Raw genomic sequence first — 23414 nt, forward strand, 5'->3', positions numbered from 1 at the left:
TTTTTACCCTCGTGACATTATGTAGGAAAAGTAGTAGTATTACAGCTCTCCAATGGCAAGACTAATGTTCTGAGCACCAGAGCACTGCGTGCAACACAGCAGCTGTTATATATTCAAGGGTGAAATTCCAATAATGGTATGCTATATAATCTCTGGATAAATATTTATGCTTGTGAAGGTTAAGCGACTTGGAGTACTATAAACTCCAGCCTTATGGGCAGGCCACCACAATTCCAGCCTTCTTACAGTGACCTACCACTGACCTCTCTCCCAGTCTAGAGGCAGAGTGATTGCTGGAGGTAAAAATGCAGACTGGATCCTCAGGCCACTGATGAGCAATAATGCAGTGCATAAAACACCTCAGATGATGTTATTTGAACCCAACTACTCATCTCCGAACCGCTTCTCATATCTAACATTGCTTAAATTTCCTTGAAACTTCTCCCAGTGTAACTTCATTCATAAACCCTGTATCATGTTGTCTCAATGTTTGTGTAAGAGGGTGAAAGCCTCTCAAAGATCACAAGCATCATATCACACACTGGGGTTTTGGTGTTTTATTCAGGCGATGGATGGGAAATGTGCTGTTATCCTTTTCTAATGTGCAGGTGCATCTTCAAGGCTGGGATGTGGTTAACTTGCTTCAGAAAAGCAAGTGAAACAACAGGCCAGGCTACTACTAAAACAGTTGTACAAGTTAGGTCCCATTAGGATCTGTAGTTCAGGGCCTTTCAGTGCTCATGGAGCAAACCCCCCCCCCAATAGGCAGAGCTATAGTCTTAGTGAACTCAGCAGAGTTGGGATTTAATCTGAGTGTGTTTTCAAAAAGTTGTATAATCCCTCATTTGCTTCCTAAGCCACATTCCAGAGGGATAACAGAATAGCCATCCTCCTTTTTCTCTATCTCACTAGTGCTGTTATTTCCTACCTAAAACCAGAGAACAGAACTCCATGCAATGCAGCTGATGAGTTCCTTTACACTCCAACCTGTTGATAGTCCTTCAGGAACGACCCCATCTGTGCTGGACAGAAGAGCAAGGCATGATGATGTGTCTCATTTTAATCTAAGCTGGGAAGAGGCATTTCACTTGCTGCTTTGAAGCACTGGAATGGTATTTAGACTCCTGTCTTCTGAGAAGACAGAAAGCACCCTTGGCCTTTCTAAAGTAAGCCATCCTAAATCAGGGCTCTGTTGACTTAGTTCTACTTGCCCAAAGGAAACACATCACCAAAACCATGTCTTGAAGTAGCTTTCCTAAAAAAAAGCTTGATTTATTTCTATGCTATTCCACCATTCTATGGTAACTGTTGTCGATACTTGCTATTATCTTTGGAGCAAGAACATTATCAGCAGGTTTACGGCTTACTAATGCCATGTTGAAGATTGTTTATTTTATCTGGCAGTTGATATCTAAAAGAATGGCTTTAGGACAACAATATACATTTCAGTCTGAGGAACTCATTAATAATACTTTAATCCACAGGAGTCTTAGGTTTTATTTTGCTTTACTCGGCATTGGGAAACTTTTTTTCTTGACTTGTCCTCTCTGAACTTGCCGAGCACGAGTTCCAAATCCCAGAGACTGCATTGATTCTGTTAAGTACTTCTGGTCAGGAGAGATGCACAGCATCACCAACAGTTTAGCATCACCTCCTAAAAGCAGGAAAAAGACAACACATAACTTATTTACCTTATTATTTTCAGGAAATTATACACTGGTAATGTATTGATCTACACAACAACAAGCATAGGCTACCATTGCTTTTATGAAGCAGAAGACTGCCCGTGAAGAGGGCTGTTGAAAACAGACAGCTCCTCCAAGGGAAGTCTATATCTAACGATATGATATTTGCCCCTGTAAAATAAATGTCTCACAATTTGTAATGTAGATTTTTTTTCCCCTTACAGTTTCATCAGTTAGTCAGCACATATGTTATGGGACTGGGCACTTCATTAAGCTTTGTCAAATGTTTGTAAATTTGGGGTAATGGCAAAATGGCTTATCTGTGTGTCAATAGAGCGAAACAGACTTAGATGTTCACAGAGAACAATTAAACAAACAAGGAAATTGCCACTTTGAAGAGTGTCACCCAAGACATACACCAGGCATGGTTAAAACCAGGCTAGGTGCCCATACAACATAGCTCCTAAACTCACTTCTTTCTTTGGCTTTCCATTTTCACAGTGGGGACCCCAGCACTAAGTGAAATTCAAGATTCAAGCAAAAATTAATAGTCTTTCAGAAGCTCTCAAGAACTGTTACCTTAGTTGCTGTCAATGCCTTGAACTGGCGACTAAAAGCATAAGGGGTGATGCTTTCTGGCTGAAGAAAAATGGAGATATATATAGAAATATACTATATGGATGGACACGAATCTGAGATTATTGCAGGAATTACACTTGCTTTAAAACTCTTTCTGCATAGATGAGGAGCTAGAGAAGAGAAGGTAACCAAAATACAAAAAGAAGTTGTAGCACAGTACCATGCATATCTTCTGTCTCCCTCCTTTGTCTTACTGTTATATGGCGCAATGTTAAGGAATGTGCACATATGTGACTACACCCTGTAGTAATAAAGATTTAAGCTTAACTTGTAAACTGTACCTGACAGAAAACACCAACGAAATGCAGTTATTACCGTTTACACAATCCTGTTAGAGATGATGTGATTTTTACAAGTGTATTCCTAAACTGAACCTTGGAAACAGCAAGGTTTAGCCAAATTCAGGACGAGGTCAGAACTCTCACTGTGTACTCATGCTGCTCCAAAGCCAGAGTCTTTCAATAGAGGCCCACGTACAAGGGAGGAATTCAAGATCATTCTCTAGTTTTACACAACAAAGGAGGGAAAAGATTGGGAAAAGAAATCTATTCTGTTAAACAAAAGTCAGAATAATCCCTTACCTACGGAGTCCTGAAGCAGATGCGTAAGTTTGCTGTTTCGATACGGTACATGAGATCGCTGTTCTGCTATTGCTCCAAGAACATCTGCTAGGGCAGACAAGCTGCGGTTAATAAATGATGTCTCTCGCAGTGCTGCACCTGTCACTCCAGACATACCTAGCGCAGTGAAGAAAAAGGCAGTGGTAAGACTAAGCAAAGCTGCTTCAACTGTAATGTGTGAAAAATTCTGTTGCTGTATCATCTACTTTTGCTGCAACATTTTTAAACACAAATTCTGAGCCATGACTTCCAGTCCACCCATGCCAAAAGCAAGATGCAGTGGTTTTTGCCTCTGGATTGCCAATACATTGTTCAGTACTTCTCCTCTTTTGAAGGAAGGTTAAAGAAGGTTCAGTGCCTGCAGATGGTCTGAAGCATCTCACGTTAAAGTTGATCTCTTCAGCTGTACAATGCATCTTGGCTCCATATGTATTAAGAACAGGGAACTGAGAAAGCAGGAACACCATATGATTGGACAAGACAGCGCTGCTTTTGAAAACACCAGTCCACAGCATCCCCAGAGGTAAGCCTGTTGTGTTCTGCCATTTTTTATAATAGTTAACTGCCCTGTCTCTATCCCTTAGGAAAAAGAGGAGTGACACTGATGGCATAAGCTGCAGAAACAAAACCCTACAGCAGCCGTAAGTGTGAGGGATTTATGTTTACCCAAGTCTGTAAGGTGCTGTTTTGTGGTATGGTATGCTCTAAGGGTGTTGATAAAGGAAAATGATGCCCTTCTACCATCCTCCCAGCACGGTGGTATGTAGCTATGCTGCCCGTGAGCAACACTGGAAAGGTTTAGTCTACACATAACATTGCACCAATTTAAAGAGGTGCTGCAAGCTCAACTCTGATCAGTTTGGATGAGTGTGCAGTTAAGAGTAATTAATTCCTCCTGTCCTTACCTCTGCCATTTGGGGAAGAGAAACTTCCTATTAGCATCACATTATTCAAATTCAACCTTTCTTCAGGATAGTGGATGAGGTACAGATGCATCTGCAATCACTTTTCATTACCCAGAGCACATGATCCATGCTGGGCAGAGCTAATGATAGCGGGATGATCAGATGGGGCCAACAGTTTCCTCAACTGCCTACTGTCCCACCTCTAGAGAGGTAAAGAGAGGTGAGGGATCTTGTTTTCCCTTTAGGACAGCATTTTCCAAACTGGGAGAACAAGAAAGTTGTTCAAGAGGCCAATGTGAAAAGGCACAGTAATAGCAAAAAACCCAGAAGTCTGGACAGTGAGGGCTGGAGAAATGAGACTGTGGGGCTGGAGTGGTAGAGTCTCTTGGCAGAGAAGCACAGAGCAAAACGGTTTGGAAAACCCTGCCACAGGGTGTCAATAATCTGAGACAGGATGTATCTCAGGCTAACTTTACTGGGGTCATTGCGTATACAGCCACCCCCAGGCTTCTTTTATAGCAAGTAAAGGTGGACTCCTGAGACAAGGGATATCATCACCCTAAAGCAGAAAACTGCATATAGGTGAGGAGGTACATGTTTAAACTGCTGATTACCTACATTTGGTTAGATGAACTTCCACAAAGCATTTAGCTGAGCTTTCAAACTGAAACCTAGTTTGCTAAAAAGGGACTGCTTAGCTTGTAAATGCTGTAAGATCCATGATGGCTGCAGAGCTAACCAGGCAGGGTGTTGAAGTGTGCAAGAAGCCTGCTGTACTGCTCCTCACTTCCATTTGTCCACGTTTTAAAACAATTATGAGTTAACAGCTGCCCTCACTTTTATCAGAGTAGCTGATGGCAGAGGTTAGGCTGCTGTGTGTGCTGGGACACATCTAACACTGATGTAAGTGAGCACAGCTCTTCTGGCTTCACTGGAGGATCTGGCCCACCGAGCCCCAAACCAAGTAAATGTTTGTCCTGGTTGAACTGAGAGAACCAACACACACACTGTTGCTCAATTACATGTTTACCAAACAGTTTCCAGCACTCAGAGCAAATGAAAAAAATAATGCATTATATTAGGTTTTTCTGTAGAACAAAAGTTTAACAGTGAGCAACAACAAGAATTCTTGGCAGTAAAGTAAAAGACTCTTTCATAATACTGGTTCAGTTTTCAAAACATTATTTCTGGAATGGTACATTTGGCTGCATGGCTTTTCTTGGTAAGAAAGCTTGTCCTTTAGGAAATAATCAAGTTTTTGAAATTATTGTGTGCATAGAGGAGGCAGGAAGAGGAAAACGCTTTGAAGAAACAATGAAAACAATATTATCTTTTCAACACTAACTTCCTCCAAAACTTTTTCCACAATAAGGCAGAAAAACCCACACATGGTGATATCAATTATTACAGTTATCTGTAACATTTAAATAATTTATGCACTTTAAACATTTCTGTACAAAGACATGCTAATTTTCAGAGTAGAAAAACAGGTCTAATAAAACCAGTCTGAACAAATAATATACCTATGATATAGGTAACTGCCCTGGGCTTATTTCAAGCTTATGCAGTCAGATTTTCAGTTAAACTGTACCAGTGCAAAACTGGAACAATCAGCCCCCAAAATTTTGTTTATGCCAGGATCTGTGGGTTTAAACCACCCCCGTGTGAAAGCAATGCAGCACATATCCTACATAAAGGGGTAAAGGCAACTATTGTAACCTAGACATGGGAGGATCCATGCCCATAGCAGACGTGTTTGCCTACCGACACACTCGCTACCAGCCAGGTCCACCAGCTGCAATCTGGTTTTGACTTGCTTCATTTTCTCAGTTGCTTCAAGTTGTGCTGGTGAAGAGGCTCTAGAAGAAGAGGTGGATTTATTCTCTCTCATTTTTTGTGGAAAGGTGCAGGAAACCTCTTTGTTTAGCCTCTGACTGGTTTGTTCATCTTCCCATGAAGTACCTGGTTAATGGCAAAAACAAACAATGAGAGCTTCTTACTGCCGTGGAAATTGAGAGGGGCATCAATAGGGGAAGTGCAATATCTGCTGTTTTAGGCTATTCTAACAGAAGCAATATACAAGTCAGAATCAATGGCATGGGCAGGCTGAATGACTTTTTTTTTCTTATTTAAGGTTTTGTTCATCAAACCGGTCATACCAGTTGATAACGAGACTTGATGTAGGTTGTGTTGTATCTACTATCCCTGTTGTTCACACTTCTGTGTGGAAAACAAGAAACAGGAGTCCAGTAAGGACTTTAGAGAGGCATTTTTTCAAGTTTTAGATTGACTGAAACCAAAGTGAGATTTTGGATGTTTGGGAGCGGTAAGCTCTGAAGTCTGTTTCTATGTATTTGAAACATCACCTGTTGGTCCTCTAGCAAAAAAAAAAGTTCATTGTGCCTGCTCTGTTTTGTCCTTTGCTGCTGTTCCCTCTAGACTTCCTTCAGGCCTCATACCCCACTGCTGCATCTCCACGTGATGAGCTATTAGTCTCAATAGCATTATTCCCACTTGTTCAGATTGGTTACCTACTACTCCTGGTAGTTCTGTAGCTGCACTAGACTGCTTCATATCCTTCCTCTTCCTCGGCAGCAGCATCTGGCTTTCACTCTCTGCTGGGAAGGAAGAGGAAGACAGATTCTTTGGGAAAGCTGCTTTGACATTAGCTTAGCAGGAGTATATGCAAAGGGGCTTTCCCAAAGCAGTTTTGCTTTTTTTCTTCAGTGTTTTGGTTTTCATCCATCTTTCTCTGAAAGACAGAAAAGAATAAAAGGCTCATACTCTGCCACAGGTAATAGAGACAACAGACTTTCTCGGAGACTTAAAGAGTCTAGTTGCAATAGTACAAAGTTCCCAACTGCAAAACTTGAGTAAGGAACAGAGTGGAGTGGGTTGCAGAGCTCCGGACCTCTCCAGCCAGGCTGTTGCTAAAACACAAGCTACCTGTTCACAGTGTAGACAGAGCAGCTGTGTTGGTTTACACAGAATAAATGGCTTCAGGCCATACAGTGTAAAAATAAGTGTTCTCACTCCTCTTCAGTTTGAGGCAAGGAAATTAAGTAACTGCTTTCCTCAAACAACAGATAATACTGAAACAAAATGCTAAAAGACGTTAACCAAACCTGAAAAAGTGTTGGCTTGTCAACCCTGGCTCTAGGTGCAGAACTCATCATAGACTTTATAACTTTTTATTTAGTGACTTAGGTCTCCAGTGTTGAGATATTGCACCTAGCTTTTAAATCAGGAATTTCTCCTTTTAAACAAGACAGAATGCACTGTCACACTGCTACAGCGAGGTTCCATTTGCAGTGCTGCTCTACCCCCCCATATGCACATCTTCATCCATATGCTATGAGTCTGCATTCAACATAAAATTGAAATTTCTTTGGAGTTTTGCTGCCAGACAACATGGCATAGTAGTGTGACTGCAATTAGAAGTGGCAAAGGAAAGCCTGAACTAGACAAGATGGCTGGTGCACTAATGGTGCAAACACTGCATTTTGAAAAGTAACATCTGTCTGACAAGAATCTGGAACTGGCTAGAGCTAACATCTGGAATGCTGGAGCTGCAACTTGTGAAGTAACGGTGTCTTTTGGCAAGGCCCATAGGTAAGCGAGGGCACTGATTGTTCTGTTTTGCTAATATTGTCGGTTTAATTTCTGATAGCAATCTAAGGGAAAAAATGTTAAATATTTTTCACTTTCTAAGACCATGTTGTTGTTGCAGGGTATGAAGGAGATGGACCACAGCACTGGAAGCAGAGAGCCTAATTACAACATGAGCAAAAGAAAACAAAGTTAACCCCCAAAAGCCAAAGTTATTCCTAAAGCAATAAACTGGTAAGTCTTGGTGTGGTAATGAAAAGTAGAATTACAGGTTTTGCCATAGTAAATAAGACAACTATGTTGTCTGTTCCTGCAGTGGCCTATTATTAACAGTTCAATGGACTCTGAATTTAATGGACGTTGAGTGTATTTGAGTACCTATCTTACTGATGTCTTATTTATCTTATACCCTATCTTATGACTTATTGATAAAATTTCATTAGTTGTTTCATACTGTAAAACTTTAAGAACTCTGTAAGTCAAGATATGTAAAGAAAAGTGAAAAGTTTTTATGAAAATGAAAGTTTCAGTAGCTTTCAAACATCAAACTGGTCTGTTATTTAAGAAAGTATGCAGAAGTTAAACAATGGAAGAGAACTGAGAGAATGTATTAAACATTGGAAAAAGGAGAAAAAACAATATGAAAATCAGTCCACAGACTGTTTTTCAAAAAACAGCTGGCTCTAGATGTATTTTAGTAACATCCTACTTACCAAAGTTATCTCCAGAGACAATTGTGGTTATGGTCAATGTAACTACCAGATGAGAACGAGAGGAGTGAGCGTGCACCAGTGTTGGGTGCCTGACTCTCAGCTGTAGGCCTTTGTTGACTAGATGCAAAAATTCAGATGCATTTTCAACAGTCCTGGGAAGTAAAGAAACAAGCAGAAGATTTAACTGACTCACAGTAAAAAGCACATGAGAAAGCTGACAACTTAGATGTGAATCTGAGCATTTCTACTTCCCCACTCTTCTAACTCCTTATACTAATCTCAGTTTTGAGCTGCACAAACAACTGTATATAGAATTTTTCAGGTGGGATATAGTCCAAGATGAAAATTCAAGACAAAAGCTGTGATGTAGTACTGAAAGTGCTGAAGAAGTGGCCTGCCAGCCTTTGCAGGTCTATAGGTACTGTAGCTCAGCTCTACAAGTGACTGAAATTTCTACATCTCCACACTTTGGAAGAAAAGACACAGATTTAGACATTCCTGGAATCTCTGGTCTTACAGAAGTGGAGTTGTCCAGTTTATGCTAAGGTAGCTCCTGTTCTTTGGGAGGTACACAATTAGGGCAAAAAAAAAAAAAAGAAATTTCACTGGGCCTTTGGAAATCATCTTTCACATTTGGAATTAAATCCAAAATCCTTGGAAAAAAGTTCAGTTCCACTGTTCAGTGAGCTGGGACTCCAGCACAGTGTCAGAATAGACAGGCTTAAGTTTCTATAGACCATTTTATCTCGTACTATCTGTTTTCTTTTCCAATTAAAGGAAATACTGCAGATATGACCAATCAAAGGGAAAAAAAAACGAACACAGAAAGTGAAATAAACTGATTAGGTAAAGAAAAAACCCACTATGATTTCCTTCAGGTTTGCAATGTTTAAAACAAATGAGGTAAGATTGCCTACCCTTTCCTTTCACTGCATTGCCTTCTTCAATAATCACTCAAGTTACATCACCTAAACATTAGTTTCTAGATGGGGGCGTAAGTTATTATGACTGCGTATCACTGCCTGGTTACTGAATGCCCTGTAACGCCAGAACCATTAATAACTCTCCTGACAGGCTACAGGCTTGGTTCCACATCACTGCAGTCAGCAAAAGCAAGCATGCGCTAAAAGACAAGGCCTTCATGACTTAGATTTGGCTGATTTCAGTGAAAATCACACTGGGCACAAACTTACTTTCTGCTAAAGAGCAGCCATACTTGAAGAGTTTAGAGACAAAAGAGCTATACCCAACTAAACCAATTTCCTCTGAAAATAAAGCAAGGGCATCTGAGGAACAGAAAAACACTTAGCCACACCATGCTTATAGACACTTAGGAGAAGCAGCCACCTAAAAGCAGTTCCCTGTGTAACCAGGGCTGCAGAAGCTAAATGCTCACTATAGACTTCACCTGTCAATCCCGAGCCGCACATGCTGGCCTCCCCTGTATATCTCTGCCTCTGTGCATCCACTGGTGATGTCTCCCTGGTTGTTTGACCTGGCACCAGCAGGGAAGCAGAGGCTCTGGGTCCTACTGCCAGAGAAGGCAGAGCCTTGCGCTGGGTGATCTGACTATTGCCTCAAGTCCAAGGAGGCAGGTCTTGCCTTCCTGAGTTTTGAACTGCACCTTCCAGTAGCTGCTCAGCCAGGACTGGACAGCCTGAGAGGTAAGCAGCCTTCCCTAGGATGTAGCAATGGGCCATCGGCTTCTGCCAGCTGCTGCTGTGCACTGGCAAGGGGTCAGTGCTACAAGGTGCTGTCTTCTAACTAGAGTTTGCAGAAGAAGGCAGGCCTCAGGGTACGCTGTCAGTGCTGGTCACCTCCTGGGAGACTGCAGTTGACTTTGGAGGTAAACAGCATCCCCAGCCCAGTGCTGCAAGCTTGGCACAGTAGCTTCTCAGCAGGGCTGACAGTAATAACTTTTTACTATAATCTCTACGACTTTATCATGCTGTATGTATTGCACGTGCCAGGACCAGATTCTACAAAGACAAGCCCTGTTGTGGTTAGGTTAAAAATTTGATGCTGAGTGTTCTCCAAAGTCAACCAAGCCATAAAAGAAGAAAGAGACTGAGGTTTTTGTGATTCAGTAAGATGCACATGTTAGCAGGAAAGAGACTACTGTACTTTAATGGATATATGGAGAAGCCAATGAGACCCAGCAGGCCAATATATTCTAGATGAAATATTATCACAAATGAGGATGTGTTTTTACTCAAAGCACCAGCTGTTTACCTTAGATTTCAGGCAGCTGGGTGGCCTCATTCAATGATTCCCTTACTTTGTTTGGGTTTGCTTTTTCTTGTTAACCTTTCTGTGTAATTATTAATATAACCTGTTTATGAATTGGACTTTTTTTGCTGCTTGCATTGTAATTGAGATATAATCCATATTCTTATTTATATTTGCATTAGAATTGAGTATGTATCAATTGATTGAGATAAGTGGTTTTTAAGAGGTGCTTAGTTCAAGGTGCCAGGTTCCTTTACCATAGAGTAAAATTTACAGAAATAAACACAGCAGCCATTTTATGAACTGGAAGGACAAATGAAACCTTATTGCAGCTTCTCGTTCCTGCCTCTATGGCACAAGTCCACCTACATCTCACCTCTCCCTTCTTCAAAGCCTAGAAAAAGAGATAGGTCGCCTACTAACTATGCAAAGCTCCCTTGGGAAGGGGAATAGGCATTTTTCAGGAATGAAACCAGGCCAGCTCATTGGTTACTGAAATACCATAATTAAAAATTACTTGGAGGTTCTGATGAAGCAGGAAGAATTCAACTTCCATCATACCCACACTATATGCACCCATTTTCATTTTCTAAGTCATATGGTTCCTTTCTTCTCTAGTCAAAGGGAAGAGATTAGCTCCTTCAAGAAAGATTCAGCACACACAGGTTAGGCTCCGCTCCCAACCTCTTCTGAAGGAGTTTTTGTTTCCCTTGACAGCAGAGCCTTAACCAGACACTAAAAGTTGGAGTAGAGTCACAGCTGGGGAAATCCAAGAACAGAGACTGAGAGAAACCTACTAGTCAGCATAATACAGACAAAGAGGGCAAAAGGATTCATCACTTCAAGCTTGTCATTTTTAATTCATTCCATGCTCTTATGGAGCATGCAAAGTGCAATCAAGGATGCAGAATCTCTCTGGCAATCATATTTCATCTCAAGACTGAAGAGCAGGCATACCCCAGATACAAATGTTAATCCTTCCTAGAATATTGCAGTGATTATTATTTCATAGAAAGAAAGGAGAGTTATATAGCCCCCATGGTGAATAAAACCACTTTACAGTTTGTCTGGGGTCTCCCTTTTCTATGAGCTGTTCCATGGCTAGAAAATACAAGTCAATAAACGCATATAACTAGGTAGAATAAAAGTACATTTGCACAACCCTCCAGTACATTCTTGTATTTTTATCAAGGCTTTCTGGCAATAGCATAAACCCACATAAACAAACAACTACTAGTCTGCTTATGTGACTAAGTCCCACAAGGCAAAAATACTGCCTTCAATTATTTACACTGAGGGTGTGTTTTATTTTAATGGGGGGGGGGGGGGGGAGAATGCTTTGCATATCTGACTTCTAATTCCTCCTGGAAAAGCAGAGATTAGACCATGACAAGCATTATTATAGAGAAGTGAAGAAGAACATCATGTTTCCCCCAGAAACGTAAAACACTATAATACTGTGCTAAACATTTTGATAGGGCAGGACGTTTCTTTCACAAACATTATTTGCCCAAGGAACAGAACATTTTTTTCTAAGTTGCTAGACCCCTCTGCAGTGCACAAGCAGAAGTGTTCCCTTCTGCAGTCTGTGTTCGCGTGCTGGGCACTCACAGGGACGTGTCCAGTGGCTTAATCCACTGGGTAGCATCACCTCTCTGGTGCCACTAGTACTGCTTGTCATAATTTGGTTTTGTTAATGTTGATTTAATACTAGCATAAACACCACACCTGTTACTAAAATGAAGCATCTGAAACAGATTCACTCTTGTTAATGCATGAATTGTTATGAACATGTGATATTTACTATCTAATTAGCCAAGGTGAGTGTTCTATATGTAACAAGAAAGTATTACGCTTTTGCTTTATATACTACACATATGTAACACCAAGAATCATTCCCATGTTTACTAGAACAAGCCTTTGTAATGTTTAGGAAGTACAAGAAGGCATTAAAGTAAGTACAGCTGTAGCCTTAACTACCTTAGGTCTCCCTACACTGTCAAGATGTGTAAATAAGAATCAAACTTGCCACATACCAACGCTGGGAAGGTATGCGTCTTAAAACTAAATGAGTAGAAGCTTAGCTACTTCTTAGCTTTTAGTTGAAGAACCTGGATTCTTAAGAACTACAGGCTCAAATACCAGCATATCAATTCCCACTTTAATGCCTCCAGTTATGAAAATAGAATACTAAGCAGTGTAAGAAAGATGGCTATTTATATTAAAAGATCACTTACAATCTTATTCTTTCTAAAGAATTTTTTTTTAACTCCAGTGCATGTAGGGAAAGCTAACGCTCTACAGCTGCTTAAAAATCTACAAGAAATACATACATTTCTATTATAACCTGTAAATTTTATAATTTAGTAAGACTAAAGGGAAAGTGCTTTGTGACTGGGTTACCCCTTCTTTTTCTACAGCTGACAAGATGCCCTAGATCCTGCAACAACAAAATACACAGCTATCTAAAGGCATTCTGAGTGGGAGGCGCTTAACAAATGAGTACAACCAAAACTAGTTGTACAGTTATTTCAGAAAGTATTTTGACATTCACAGCCAACTGCAGCCTAATAGTCTGAGCTAATGGAAACAGTGAGAATCATCCAATTTTTTCTTTTGCATATAATAAGGACTCATTGTTTAGAAGTGAAAACTGGTGCCTATAGTGCAATTTTGTGACAGCTATGCATTGCACTGACACCAGATCATGATCGGATGATAAGGCTCAAATAGTGTACTTACTCATATGTAAGCAATGGAACATCGCTCTTTCCTTCTCTGGTTGTGACAACATCACGTTTGACGCCAAATACTTTTCCACAACTGTCTTTGGCCAGAAGATCAAAAATTTCATTATTATACACTTCTACAACAGAAACCTCAACCCAGTAACTTCCTGGTGGCTTTTCTGAAATAAGCCTGGAGAATAAAAATAGAAAAAAAAAGAAAGCAGCAAGCCAAAAAGTATAGAAGTCAAACCCCAAGTGAACAATCTGTAAATAAAGAGCTATTCTTTCATTGTAATCTAATTACAATCTGATAAAAGTGCTTATTAAATGTCCACAGTTGTGGCTTCGCCTCATCCACATGCTAATGTTAAGCTGAAGAATCAGAATATACAGTTAAATTATACGTGAAGCAGTAAATAAAACTTCATTTTCCAAAGAGCTGTGCCAGCTTAAATTGTTTTTCTCCACTAACCTCCACTAATCTCTCTCCCTCCCCAAGATTTTTTTTAATACCATTTCTCTGCTGGATGTTATTGGATTCAGAGCTCGAGGTATGATAAACTCTAGCAGGGTGCAAGCAACAAACAAGCAGAGATGGTAAACTGCCCAGCTAGACCTCTAAGAGGTTATCTGTCCACAGCCTCAGAAAATTCATAAATTAAGGGCTTGTCTATTCAGGAGAGTATTTACAGTTAGACACAGTTATTCTGGTACAAAATTGAATCTTTTTGATTTAGCTCATATCCTTCTCCAAAAGAAACAGGCTTAGCTGAAAAAACCTCTAATGGCTCTTCTATTGTAACATAGCAGCATATCAGTTCAAATCAGGCATTACGTTCAACTAAAAAAAATCTAAGCATTCTCAAAGCGAGAACAGATCGTGGTTAAAAATTCTACTATCATTCTTTGGGCCTGGGTTCTAATCTGGATCCTCTTCATCTATTCCAATTGTCAATTTTTACAAACTTTGTAAGAACTTAAATATGTTTTGGACTCCCATAACTATGGTTGAAACATATTCAAAAATTAATTAGGAGTCGGAAAGACAGATGGACCAATAACACACATCAAGATTGCATAATCTTATTTTCTTAGAGAATCAGTTTAAGCAGGAGAGAGACTAGAAATCTATATCAAAACTCACACATCGAATGGCAGTCAGAGAAGCTATATATTAATCATTGTGAAGCTGAAATCTGTAATGATAAATACATTACAAATGTTATTTCATCCTTTCTATAAAGTTTAAGATGACAGCCACTGACAGGAGCCTTTACTTAGTTGTTACCTGAAGACTTCTTGGGTAGCTCGAGGAATAATTCCAAGTTCTGATGCATCTTCTATGGAGTATGCAAAGTTCTCCTCTAACTGTGGTCCCAACATTGTGTATGTCTTCCCACTTCCAGTCTGCCCATAAGCCATGATACACACATTGTACCTGAAAATTAGAAGGGCCTTCATTTATTTTACCATTACCAAATGTGTGCATTAGGTGGCAAGTCAAACCCCAAACAATTTGGGAACGCACTGCCCTGCAGATTTCTTTGTGGAGATCTCAAAATCTAACAGAAATTACTGCTCATAACATTGCCTTAACAGATTTTTATTTTTTAAGCAGAGTTGAAGGGCAGGGAACTGACAAAAGAGGGTTGCTTAGCTTGGAATGACTGATGAGGTTAGACCTCCTGTCTGCCCAACTTCCAGTTCATGCACTACTGAGCTGCTTGTTAATCAGCTCCTGAACCACTGCAGTTTACAGTACAGCATTTTAAAGTAAACCATCGCTGGGTTTGATTTCTCTTACAGTGCTATGCTGCAAACCACAGCATTAATATCTTAACAGCTGGGAACAGTAACCTCTTCAGCTCTCGTAGTCTTTTTCAGGCAGGCTCATCAGTCATAACCCTCAGTCACTGGAAAAGATAAGACAGCCCTAATAATAAGAAAGAGGTACAAATTGTAAACCAAATGCATTAGTCCAGTATAAGTACGCACACAAAGACTACTCTGGAATAAAGGTGGTAGGAACTGCTCTGATACAGACTCGTAGAAGGTGAAAATGTACAATGTCACTGCAGAGGTACAGGCACCTATGAAACACAATTCATCATCTTCTGAAGCAGACATATAAAATACATCTAATGAACAGAACCCTGAAAATCCTGTTTTCTCTGCACTGAAAATAATAATAAAAAAAAGTCGACAGCTGCGAGCTCTGTTGTGGATGTCTGCGCCGTAGGGATCTGAATTTAGATGTATGAATCCTATCCAGAAAGTGTGTTTCCAGCACAGTCGGATCAAAGTCAACACCTTAAGCAAAACAAGTGGGCAGATACCAATGTATCCAGCCACAGTACTACTTTGTATTGAGGACCAATACTGTACTGTGCAGCTGAAGGTTAGTCCCTACTCGGCTGCATCTGCTCCGCAGCACCTGCCAGCACCTGGGTGTTGACCACAGAACTGTGCCAGCAGAAACTCTTGGAAGACATGCAGTTATGCTGAGAGGACTGCTCCTTCCCTGGAGTATCTTGTTTGTTCAGAGACACAACATTAGCAGAATCTCCATACACGAGGAGTGCTTTGCAGTATGCTTAAATTTCTGCTCTACTAGAGAGTTGCAAGAACGGGCTTCCTCCTGGTCTGCCAGGGAGTAAAATTTCACTGCCTAAGTTACCTCCTCTGTGGGCAGACCTGAACAGCTGCTTTTGGTTATCCAATGCTTTTCCTCAAAGCAAAATGTTGTTTCAAGCACATGCCAGCAAATTTCAATGAACACCCCTCATCTAATTGTTTTAAATTTATGGTTTCAAGTCATGAAATACTTATATGGCCACTGCAGAGAAATATATTTGCAGCGATTTTTTTGCATATTAAACATGCCTAGAAGCAATTATTTTTGGATGATTATTTAGAAAGCTTTCTCTTGTTAGAAAGAAATGTGGTCTGATAAGCAACACAGCAAATACCTGGGTACCCCTTCTGGGGATGTGAAGTCAAAGTTGCAGTCAGTTAACTTGATGCAGAGTATAAAACAGAAGTCTAGTCATAGATTTGATGAAATAAAGGAGATGAGACAAGCGTAACTGAAAATAAAAAGCACTACAGCAAAATGAAATGTGCTAGAAATTAGGGCTGTAAATCTGAAAGATGGGATTTCTCTAAGTATTCACTGCTGACATAACTCTACTTGCCTTTATGTCAGTGGAAAAGCTCCCACTAATTTTGGTAGTTTCCAGCTAGGTTAACAATGAGCAATTTTCACAATTCCACCCCTAACGTACAGTGTCTCACCAGCCCATAGCTTATGGAGACTTCTAGCCCTACTTCAAAATCAGAGAGATCTTTGGAACCAAAAAGGGAGCCAGAAGTTTGCAAGTAGTAGTTTTCCTTGGGAAAAACAGAATGGAAGTCTTTTTAGAAGTGTCTCAAACTTTCATATAGTCCAGCTATTCAAATTTTCTTTAACTGCTGCTTGTTAGAAAGTAAGCATCATGGACAAAATAGTTCTGACAAGATACAGATGATTGATGAGAAGCTAAGTAGACAGGTGTAGACAGGTGCTTGTAACCTTGAAGATAGAGATGCAAGTCAGGTATCAATCCGTGATAACTACTCTGCCAAAGCCAAAACAGTTAGTATTTCAGTAAGCCCAAATGAACTAAAACTATCCAAAGCAGAATTCTATCTAAGTAGGCACAGGAGAGAATGAATTGTTGGGTGATTCAACAAGAAGACAAGCAGCAGCAGCAGACTAGTTTATATTTACCTGGTTCACTTCATTGGTGTTCTGGTTCCAATGTAAGGGTTTCACATAGAGCAATCTGAAAGTTTTGGACTGTGATTCACTTATGTGCCCTGACATTTTGCCTTCTCCACTCTGCTTCATTAGTTATATTCTTGTTTAGAAAAGTTCTTATTGTCAAGCTAGAATACCAATAGTTTTATAGTATGTCTCTCCTGAAAGGAGTATCGATGTTCAGTATAGCAAAGTTATCGCTAGGAGAGAGCACTGTTAAAGGAAATCAAAGGAAGAGAAATGTGGTCTTCTTTAAAATAAGTAAGTTTGATTCTTCAATGCTGTAAAGAAAAAAAATGTTATCTTACTCCCTTGCTGGCCCTGTACGGCTAACTGTAAACTTTGAAGCCTGCTGTACTTTGTTTTGCATATAGAAAAATCTTTTCTTCCTGTATATTTGTACTGAAAAATGAAACAATTCATTAAGAAAGAAAAATAAAGAAAAAATAAAGGAGTGGAACACTCCTTTCTACTTAAGCTCAAAGTTGTTACAGACCACTTTGGAGCCCAGACTAAAACAATCAGGAGCAACAAAAAGGTTCAAGGTTCAGACTAAGTATGTCTGTTTCCCATTTACAATGGGAAGGCTGCTGAGAAACATCGCTGGTACGCACAGCCCTGACTTCCCTGAAAATCTGCTTCTGTTTAAACGGCACTTCTGGAAGAACAAGACAACTCTTTTGTTTTCAATAACAGAACATTTCCTAACTGACTATAAAAATTCTAGCTTTCAGGACAGGATTCTCTCAATGTGGAAATGAGAAAGTGGGAAGTACAGCAGATCAAGGGACAGATCAGATATGTTTGAAGATACATAGGCAACATATTGAGCCAAAGCAAACATGTTCATTGCAAAAGGAAAAGCAGAGAAAGAACAGAGTGGTTATAAGGACTTCTTCAAATTCCTCCAACCTAGTGGTCCCTAGGTTGCTCAGCTATGGAAACTGTGGTTACTCACCCTTGGTAAACTAGAATAATGCCATATGGGCCAGACGGGACTTCCCTTAGCCCAGGTAGCCCTCATGGGCCCCTCTGTGGCGTGTGTGAAGGGATGGATGGGATTTCCCAATAGTCACAATATCCTGATATGCCTCTTCTAGGCTGCTTTTAAGAAAAGGAGACTTGGAAACTTTGGTGTGCAGACTGCCAGGAACGAGGATTGCCGCTGTGGATGGAAAGGTACCGGCTTTCTCTCTACAGGGAGAGAAAGGTTCATGACAGCTCCACAACAACCATCTATAATTGAGTGGAATTAGAGTGGGGGTGGAAAGAAGCAGAAGGGAAGTTCTGCATAAATCTCAGTTCGAGCCTCAAGGATTATAACAATATGCACTTCGAGGCTTCTTCACAAGAGTAGGTTAAGTTGGCTCTAGTATAAATAAAGAATCACATTTCATGAACTTAGTTGCTAGAAGTAATTACACATACTTGTTAGTGGCTGTTACTGATCAGTTTGGTATTCAAACCAGAATTCTGTTTTAACCCCAGTGCCTGAAGGAGCATTAGAACTATGACTGAGGATGCTCAGTTCTGGTTCAACCGGGAATTGATTACACCACCTCCCATGGCCTTTGCTGTACACAAAACCAGAACAGATGATCAGAGAGTGGCCCTGGCAGGCCTTTCATATATGAATACACTGTTGGAAAAGATGCATCATACTGTGTCTACAACTGAAAAACAGTTCTAAAACATAACCTACCAAAACACAAAGTATCCTCCGTTAGAAGCAATGCTTAAGTTTGCTAGAAAGAGACCAGAGGAAAAAACCTAATTTTTTTCCTCAAATTTGTCTTTTCTGCTAGATTTTGTAGACAGTGTTTTCACTGTTTATACGGGCAAACAACATTCACTTGGTGTTGATTGGATAAAAAACAGCAAAATGCAACTGCAAAGCCACAAAACCTGATAGGACTGCCACTATTAAGACTTTTTTTTTTTTTAATTGATGGATTTCAGTAGTTTATTGCCACCTTTTAACTTACCCATCCAGGAGAGATGTTAGCAAAGGAGCCACATCCGCAAATACTGTGTCTTGAGACTCTGAAGGACTGTAAACTCTGAGGAGCAAAGTGCAATGATTAACTGAAGAAAAAATATAAATATGTTGTCACAATACAAGAATACAAACTAGGGAAAATGTAGACCAATGACATAAAACTTGTGACCTGCTGACATTTCTATGTCAGGGGACTGAAAATTAGAACTCCAAGGTTCTCACCCACTTTTTGGGAGTGGCTGTGTTCTGTGCTGGAGGGAGCGACCTGCAGGTGTACACCTGTGGCTCTCTGAGCTCATCCTAATCCTTCTGCCTGCCCCTCTGGCAGACAGAGCCTTTTTTCAGGCTGTACTGGATCCCTGTTCCTTTCTCCCACCTACCAGACTGTGAAATATCCCTGCTGCCTGTGTCTCCTTTGCGTCACACTAAGGAAGGGAGTGGTCAGGTTGTGCTTACCTGTAGGTGTGGATAAGGATTGGGGGGAAAAAAGAGGTACAGAGCCTTCAAACTTGCCTTGGGACTTGTCTCAGAAGAGTCAGTGGCAGAGCAGAAATCAGAAGGGCCCTGAGGGTCATGTTTAAGGATGCACTGTCTTTGTGGGCAGCATCAGCCTAAGGTGTTTCCATCCCCATCCCTGCTGAACTATCTGCTCTGCAATAAACACTCCTTACTCGAGGGAAGACTTTCTTTTACATTGTGATGTGGATTTCAGACTAATTTTTAAACAGAATGAAAGACAATTAAATTGAATGAGTTATTCTACCCCTTAGAAAAGAGCAAAGACAGTACAATCCTTGGGCCAAAACCATGATGTCTAAAACAACTGCATATCAAGGGAGGGGGGGGAAGCTAACTGAAATATGAATTGAATCTCTGTTTAAAAAAATATTATTAGAATTAGTATTCAGTTTCTGTTTGCATCTTGCTGAATTCTTGGCTTGGAGTAACATGCTGCGGCACCGTGTTCCACAGTCTAATTGTAAGTTGCATGAAAATGTACTCCCTTTAATCAGGAAAGGAGCACTTGTCTGGCTTGATGGACAAATACTGCTTGTCTTGCCATTCCACTGATGTGCTGTCATACTACACTGAGAAGCCAGGAAATATGCAGAGATGTGGCACAGTTCGTACTGGGAGGACACAGACACCGAATAGCAATACTCCATCCTTGCTTTGCATGCATACACACATATGCTTCAGTAAACTTTGCACATCAAATCTGCAAGGTCAATATAAGAGAGCAAAAGCACTTCCAAACACTTCTCTCTGCTTCATTTATCACCTGCAATCGATGAAATATTCATTAGCACCAAGTCCTCCATCTTAACCAACTAGGCCTCTAACTCAGTATGTGTTAAAATGATATTTTTTTCTTAACACATCAAAACATCTCAGAGCTACTACATAAAAAAACCCCCAAACTTAAAAAGGTATTTTAGAGATGAGAACATTCATACTGTCTTCACTTGCTGTTGATGGGTTTTGCTGTCTGATAAAGCAAATAGATTGCTGCCAACCACAAACAGGGCTAGAATGAACCAGTCTTAGTAGTCTGTTTGCAATGCAAAGTACTACAGCCGAAGCTAACGATGTCAGGTTCAGGTTCTGGTTGCCACTCAGAGGAAAGGCATGGAGCTCCATGTTACAGTAACTACTCCAAATATTTACTCAACTTCCTAAAGGGGTTTTACTGCCGCTACTTAGGTGCTGTGGTTCAAATGCTACCAGTACCCAAACAAGGTAGGTAGAAGTTGGCTTGAACTAGTTTATGCTACACTGTAATCACAGCACTGGCTGAAGCATGGACACCCACTTAATTAGCTATCTGAGACCATGAAAGATGCAGCAAAGCCAGGGAATCTCTTTCTATAAGCTCGTGTATTTTTACCAGAATGATGGCAGATTTGTCCCTGTGTAGTGATTAAAGTTAATTTCACCTTGAAAATTCTGAGCTTCTTTTTTATTTTGCTAACGGATTCTCCAATAAAATTATAAAAGCATAACATGCTGAAAGCTGGAATTTTCTTCCTGAGTTGAAATAAAATATTTTGACATTTATTAGTTCCATAAAAGGTTGCTAAAAAAATAAACATTTTTGAGTTCATAAGAACCATATGCTCTTCTGTTTATAAAAAGAGCTGTGCTGGGATGCTGAAAAAACATTCCCCGAGAACTGCATTCTTTGGGAGATTTACATTTTTTTAACCCTTTTCCTGATTATCAGGATCTACACCACATGTCGAGAGTCACAGCGCCTCTGGAATCCTGTGTCAATACCATTAACTGCATTGCTCTACAGAGTTGAATTCCAGCATTATTTTGCATTTACTTCAACTGGTATGGCTGTATTAGGTATAGCTGCAGGGTGAAAGGAATTGCTTCAAGTAGCTTAGCAGACATGCGAGGGGGCCATGTACCTTGAGAGATCTCATATACCTTGTATCAAGGGAGTCTTACAACCTATGGGGTCCGTAAAGTTTCCCCAAGATTTGCATTATTTCAGGAATTTTCAGTTGATTGGTGGCCTACACAACAGCAGTCCCCAGTTTTCTTGAGTAGAGAAAGCCAGCATCTTGGAAGGATGCCTCAATGAAACGGTGAATGACTGGCAGTGTTTAGCAAACCTACAGTTCAGGCAGAATAGACTCAGACCTTAAGTTTAAACCAGGACAGATAATTCATGTTGGATACATTTGACTTTAAAATCAAGTTTTGCCTTCAAGCAAGGAAGCATGAAATTGCCCTCAAGTGTTCTGTTTCCAGAGGGTTTTGAAGCATGGTTCAGGGTAGAGAGCCTACTGTATGAGTCATTGCAATGTTTGATGCAATGTAGATGCAAAGTTTGCGTTAGAAAAAAGTTATGGGGCAAAATTCTGTATTTCTTGGTTTACAGAGATCTCATTTATATTAATTTAACTCTTCATTCCTGTTTTCAGAGGTTCAGGTCAGCTCCATTCTGAAAGAACATGAGGCACGTTTCAGCCTGACTCCATGAAGTTTTCTGTCTTGCTGACTGTCTCTCTGGTGTCTCATAAGGCACAAACACCAATTAAAACCTTTATCACAGCTGGTGCATTCAAAATCTCTCTCGTCTACGTGGATTCTTGAGCACGTAATAAAGAAAGTGGTCCCACTACAGCCTTTCCCTTGGGGAACACTGATTTACATGTCACTACTCTACCTTGCTGTCTATGTTCAGGCCATTTTAACTCTAAGTTAAAAGCAGCATGGCTGAACATTGAGTCTTACAAGTCCTCAGTCCAGTTTCTGGCTCAGTGATGCTGTATGTCTAATGCTGAAGTCAAGCAATCTGCCTCAATTCCTTTCCTTTAAAATGCGCATAACATTTTGCTATCTTGCAACACGTTGCAAGGATCGTGATTGCTACTCAGACTGTGAAGAGGGTCAAATAAGTCTCTACACAGGTTTCAAACTTAGGCATAGCAGTAGTCTTCACTGAGAGGGAAGACTAAGTGTGCCATCTATATCCTGAAGTGCATTATTGTGTCCTGGGAAGAACATGAATACCACATAAAAAAAAAAAAAAAAAAAAAAAGAACATTACCTTCTAACTAATAACTACTAAAAAATTAGCCTTCACCCAGCAATTCAGATTGCTACACAGGACTACCTACCTCTCAAACTGAAAAGTCTTGTTTATTGATGCATGACCAGGACGGCTACACTTTACAAGGACGGTTTCCTAAGAGAAAAACAAAATACTTACAGTTAATATCATAGGCACACACACACAAAAATATTTATAATTTCTAACATTCCAGGTGACAGCAGTAATTCGGATCAGGAAGTCCAAGGCCCTTCTCCAGCAGTCACCAACAAGTGAGGCTTTAGAGCCTGCATACTGCCGTGAACTAGCAAGACCACAAGAAAGGATCTTAAAACACATTCAGATTATTAAGGAGCAACCAACGCAAACTATGTGCACTTAAGTTCACAAGAAAGATCCAAACCCTTACCTGAACTCCTTATGTGCCTAGAAAGCCACAAGCAAGTAAACCCCACCTCCCTAACTGCCAGCACAGGTAGAAAAAAAAATGGCAAAAAGAGACCTTTTTTATTATAGGGCCAGTTTTCACAGTGCCTTTTCAGATTGATTTCATATATATTTGTGCCTAGAACTGAGCAGAAGATGCACATTTCACAGAATAACATGCTAGCCCACAACTCTGAGAAAGCTACGCTAGCACAATTGGTAGAATTCCACGAGTTTTTAGTGGAATCCACTTTCCAGATGGATTATATAGTAGTTTTGTCAGTCTGACAGATATGTAAGCAGCTCTTTAAACTATTACCAGAGTGTAATCGCAGCAGTCTGGCATGCCTTACTTAGCAACTTCTGTGCCTTTCTGCTCCTCTTGGCACATGTGCTTAATTGCAGAGAAAAGTAAAGTTTAAAAAAAAAAAAGTGGGGGTTTACAACAATTTGGGTGGAAGCTCACTAGTACACAAAATACTTCAACTAACTC

The 23414-nt window shown here is 40.2% G+C and overlaps 1 protein-coding gene across 3 annotated transcripts in view; it reads right to left on the minus strand.

The window, feature by feature from the left end:
• Positions 1-1372: 1372 nt before the first annotated feature.
• The window catches only part of KIF25 (kinesin family member 25), a 41801-nt gene continuing 19759 nt past the window's right edge, over positions 1373-23414 (minus strand). For all 3 annotated transcript variants that reach the window (XM_052806144.1, XM_052806143.1, XM_052806145.1), the window contains 8 exons: positions 22563-22630; positions 18914-18988; positions 14418-14567; positions 13143-13319; positions 8172-8323; positions 5614-5811; positions 2906-3061; positions 1373-1654 (listed from right to left, as the gene is read on the minus strand). In XM_052806144.1, the coding sequence (XP_052662104.1) occupies positions 1497-1654; positions 2906-3061; positions 5614-5811; positions 8172-8323; positions 13143-13319; positions 14418-14567; positions 18914-18988; positions 22563-22630 (1134 nt within the window). In that variant the 3' untranslated portion in view covers positions 1373-1496. The remainder of the gene's footprint in view (positions 1655-2905; positions 3062-5613; positions 5812-8171; positions 8324-13142; positions 13320-14417; positions 14568-18913; positions 18989-22562; positions 22631-23414) is intronic.

Source organism: Harpia harpyja, chromosome 13 (assembly GCF_026419915.1).
Source record: "Harpia harpyja isolate bHarHar1 chromosome 13, bHarHar1 primary haplotype, whole genome shotgun sequence".
Taxonomy (NCBI): Eukaryota; Metazoa; Chordata; class Aves; order Accipitriformes; family Accipitridae; genus Harpia; species Harpia harpyja.